Below are 3,743 nucleotides of genomic sequence, written 5' to 3' on the forward strand. Positions count from 1 at the left end.
TATATATAATATATATATATATATATATGGTGAGAAAAATCTCACAAGGGGGGCCTCCTTCAGCAACCTTTGCAGCGGAGGTTTCTGCTGCTGGTTGACCAGAGGCCTCACCTGATGCAGCCTTCCCTGTGTCGAGATGTGCTGGGACTGATGCATTTGTAGACGCTGTGGGTTTTGCTCGAGCAAATGATTCATCTGGAAATGGATATTCTTCTTCCATATGTACATCGGGGGTCCCTCTAAAATCCTCCTCCATGTACGACGAGGGACCCCCGGTCTCTGCATCCGCTGCTGCTGCTACTTCTGCTGTGTCGCCACACATCTGCTTCTGCAACAGTGCATACGGATCCGGGGGACAGCCGCTGTCCATCCATTTGTTAAGAAAACTTGTGAGGTGCAGCTGCACGAGGCGGGGTCTGTACTGAGCCCACATTTCCGGCTGTGCGCTGATCTTATCAAGTCGTCGAGCTAATCGGGAAATGTGTTCATTGTAGGGGTAGAATGCAATAATGCCTTCTCTTATTTCCCTCAGTAAAGTGTTCAAGTCCTCTCGCAGCTCCAGACGCTCCTCTCCTGCAAGACGAGCCAACTGCCGCTTGCGCGTCCGCACGGTTATCTCTGCTTGCAACAGCTCTTCTGTTTGCCTGGGCTGCTGGTGCAGTTGGCGCGCGTTCATAGCCAGCAGCGCCTGCGCTGCCTTCAATTCCTCCCTGTACTCCTGTTTCCTCGCCTCGCGCGCTGTATTTCTGTCAAAGAACTTGAACCTGTGCAGTTTGTCTCGCGCGTAGTTCAAATTGCAGTACAAGGACAAAAGGCCATCTGCAGGGGCCCCCTCAGGCGACTGCAGGAAGCATGCAGCGCTCAGCGGGGGCTGGCGGGTCCGCCTCTGGCTGTGACCACCGGCCCCTGCTCCTGCTGCTGTTGCTGCATCGGCAAGAGTTTCTTTCGCCTCTTGGTCTGACTCTTCAGAGGCAGACAAGGTACCTACACAAGCAGCAAGCCAAGTAGCTGCTGAGTCGTAGAAAACACGATCAAACAAGAAAGACTACAGCAACCTAAGACCACTGAACTAATAGAATGCCATCAGTGGATCTGATGGAACACAAACACCTTCAATCTCAGAAAATAATACTATCTTTGGATTCACGAGTTGCGTTGGGTACAATTTCACGCGTGAAAACATCAGCGGCGTGTGGAGCTAGAGAGAGTGGCATGCCAGCTAACTTCGCATTGCTCTTGAGTATACATGTTGAATATTATGCTTAACGTTGTACTTACCCGGAATCCTCGCCTTCTCAGCAGTCGTAGGTATTTTGTCCGGTTTCCCTCTGTGACGGTTTACGCGGTCTCGATCGTGTCTATTTTCCTCTTCTTCCTCCGCTCCGAAGAGCTCTGGATCGTTCCAAGCCGCCGCATCGCGGCCTGTGCGGCGCTTTGAAGTTGAGGGAGAGTGTGAAAAGCCCTCAGCCCCATCGCCACGTTTGTCCTGCTGCCCACGAATCATCACAATTCCACTAACAGGGTACTTAATGAGGGTATGGGAGGGACTATTGTTTGGGCGAATGCAGACCAAGAAAGAACTCAGACATCTGCTTGCATCTGAGAAGAGAACTTGGTTAAAAACCGACGGGGGGGTTAAGTTGGCGGGACTTCGGCGTTATGCCTTATCCCCAGTGAGAACGGCCTCCATAAACGAATATGCTACGATATTTACTATATGTGTACCAAAACAATGCAATGCGTTCAACCCGGTCAGAAGACACTTGCTCATGAGCTTTATGTGATCTCAGTAAAGACGTTCAGCTCGCATACAGACAGCTAGAGATACATGGCAGATGCGGTGCGTGGAAATGCGGTGGGTCCGGATATGGTTGGCTCATCGAATAACAGTAGTTAAATGAGAAGCCTGCGTACGCGCAAGCGTAATTCTTCAGTACAAAAGCAAGCCTAATTTGGCAGGGCCAAGACACTGGTGGTTGTGGTTGGGGCTGGATGAAGGTCAAAACCACGGGAGAGAGGAGTCAATATTCTTTAACGTTGCAAGATCCGAGCTTACTAGAAAACTATTTGTGGATTTCAGTGAGCATTTATTACGGGTGTAGAATAAAAGCAATATGTCACAAGCTAATCTAGTGCAAAACTTCGCCACATTTGGCACTGCATGCAATTGCGTTTAGTTGCAGGGTTGTAGAGACCACCATCAGCGAAGGCTACCAACCGCGTGATGAGGGGAGCTCATGACCATTATATAATTATCACATATGGTAAAACACAATTAGCAATATATTATGCTATTACAATACCGGGGAATGGTACAATATGTGAAAATACAACAACACCGCCGGTTTCCCCCAGGTAGACGGTAATTCCTCCAAGTCGCAGGAGGAACTTCTGTGTATTTCCTTGATCGTTTGAACCATAGGTCCACATTGAAGCAAATAGTACCATACAGTCTAGGCTGGTAAGAGAACGCCAACGGCAATCCGAACCCCTAGGGTTTGCTGCCCACCACGAGCAGCATAATCCTTGCGCAGTCGGCAAGTGAACACTGGCTCGGCCTTAGTAGGCAACCTACACGCAAGAAGGAAGCCTGCACTCAAGCTGACGCTCGTAGCAGCTCTATATATTGCAAACGATTGCAGCGAATAATAGCTCGTTATCTTTGTGTGTGAGGTTGCTTTGCTGCAAGGGCAGCAGCAAGCCACTCAGGACAGGCCGCCATCTCTCCCGCAGCTCCGAGCGCCTAGCCTTCTACTCCCATAATGCCTGTAGGTTAGAAGGCGAGGTGAATGTTTTTTACGGTTCACATACTCCTGTATTCCACGACAGCCCTCAGTGGTCTCTGGACAATGCCGAGGATCGTGGGCACACCATTCCACTACCTTCTGGTGTATCCGTCGAATGGTTTCCGGAGTTTAGTGGAGAGCCGTCGTTAGAAACAGTAATACCAACGGCTTAGGATAGTGGTTCACAAGAGGTAGCTGATGTCCCCTTGCCAGTCCCCCGGCGTCTTGTACACCATCACAGCTGTTGATGCGGAACGGAAGCGGTATCTCATAAGCTGCACTGCATCACACTAATGCTAGTGTCCCCGCATGCAACAACTACCAATCACCTCTTGTTGCAAGCTGTACTATAGAATTGGTACGCGCTAGGGGGCCTAACAGCTAACCAACTTCAAGAAGGTATAGGCTTTCGAGTCTCATCTGTCAAACCTTCCCCCACGTAGCTGCACGGGCCCTGCTGTGCTATGTTGTTCTGAAGACCGAAGTATAGGGGATAAAGACACTGCAACTGGTGGAGAGGGGTATCTAGGGATGGTGCGGCGCTTTGTTACGTCCAGTCCTGACTCACAACACGTCACTAGGGACCAACACAGCGCCGAGTACGCTCTGCAGCCCCAACAGCGTTCATCAACAGTTCGGGCGTGAGCACAGGTTTTCGTACCGACACAAATCCTGCCCAAAAAGAGGCAAAAAATTTAAATGCTACGCATATTGAATCTGGTTCTTTACCTTGCCAGATGATGAATAGATTGCCGAACTCCGAACTCAACCAAGTGTTTCAAATTTGAAAGGAACCGGTGTATTATACATTAAGAACCTCATCCTGCCAAGTAGCCACTCTTTCTAAAAGGACGGGCGCAAGGCCATTAGCTTCTGCGTTGCTGCTAGCTAACGTACTCCCCCTGTCCGCTGTCTTTCCGTCGTGTATATATATATATATATATATATATATATATA

The 3,743-nt window shown here is 49.5% G+C and overlaps 1 protein-coding gene across 1 annotated transcript; it reads right to left on the reverse strand.

Annotated features, from left to right (window-relative positions):
- Positions 1–45: 45 nt before the first annotated feature.
- EMWEY_00057870 (hypothetical protein, conserved) lies at positions 46–1,504 on the reverse strand (the record flags this gene model as incomplete). The annotated part of the gene is made up of 2 exons (XM_013480730.1): positions 46–984; positions 1,279–1,504. Coding segments are annotated over 2 exons (1,165 nt in total), but the record flags the coding sequence as incomplete, so codon positions are not given.
- Positions 1,505–3,743: the final 2,239 nt, after the last annotated feature.

Source organism: Eimeria maxima, genomic scaffold (assembly GCF_000499605.1).
Source record: "Eimeria maxima Weybridge genomic scaffold, Emw_scaff2264, whole genome shotgun sequence".
NCBI classification, from domain to species: domain Eukaryota; phylum Apicomplexa; class Conoidasida; order Eucoccidiorida; family Eimeriidae; genus Eimeria; species Eimeria maxima.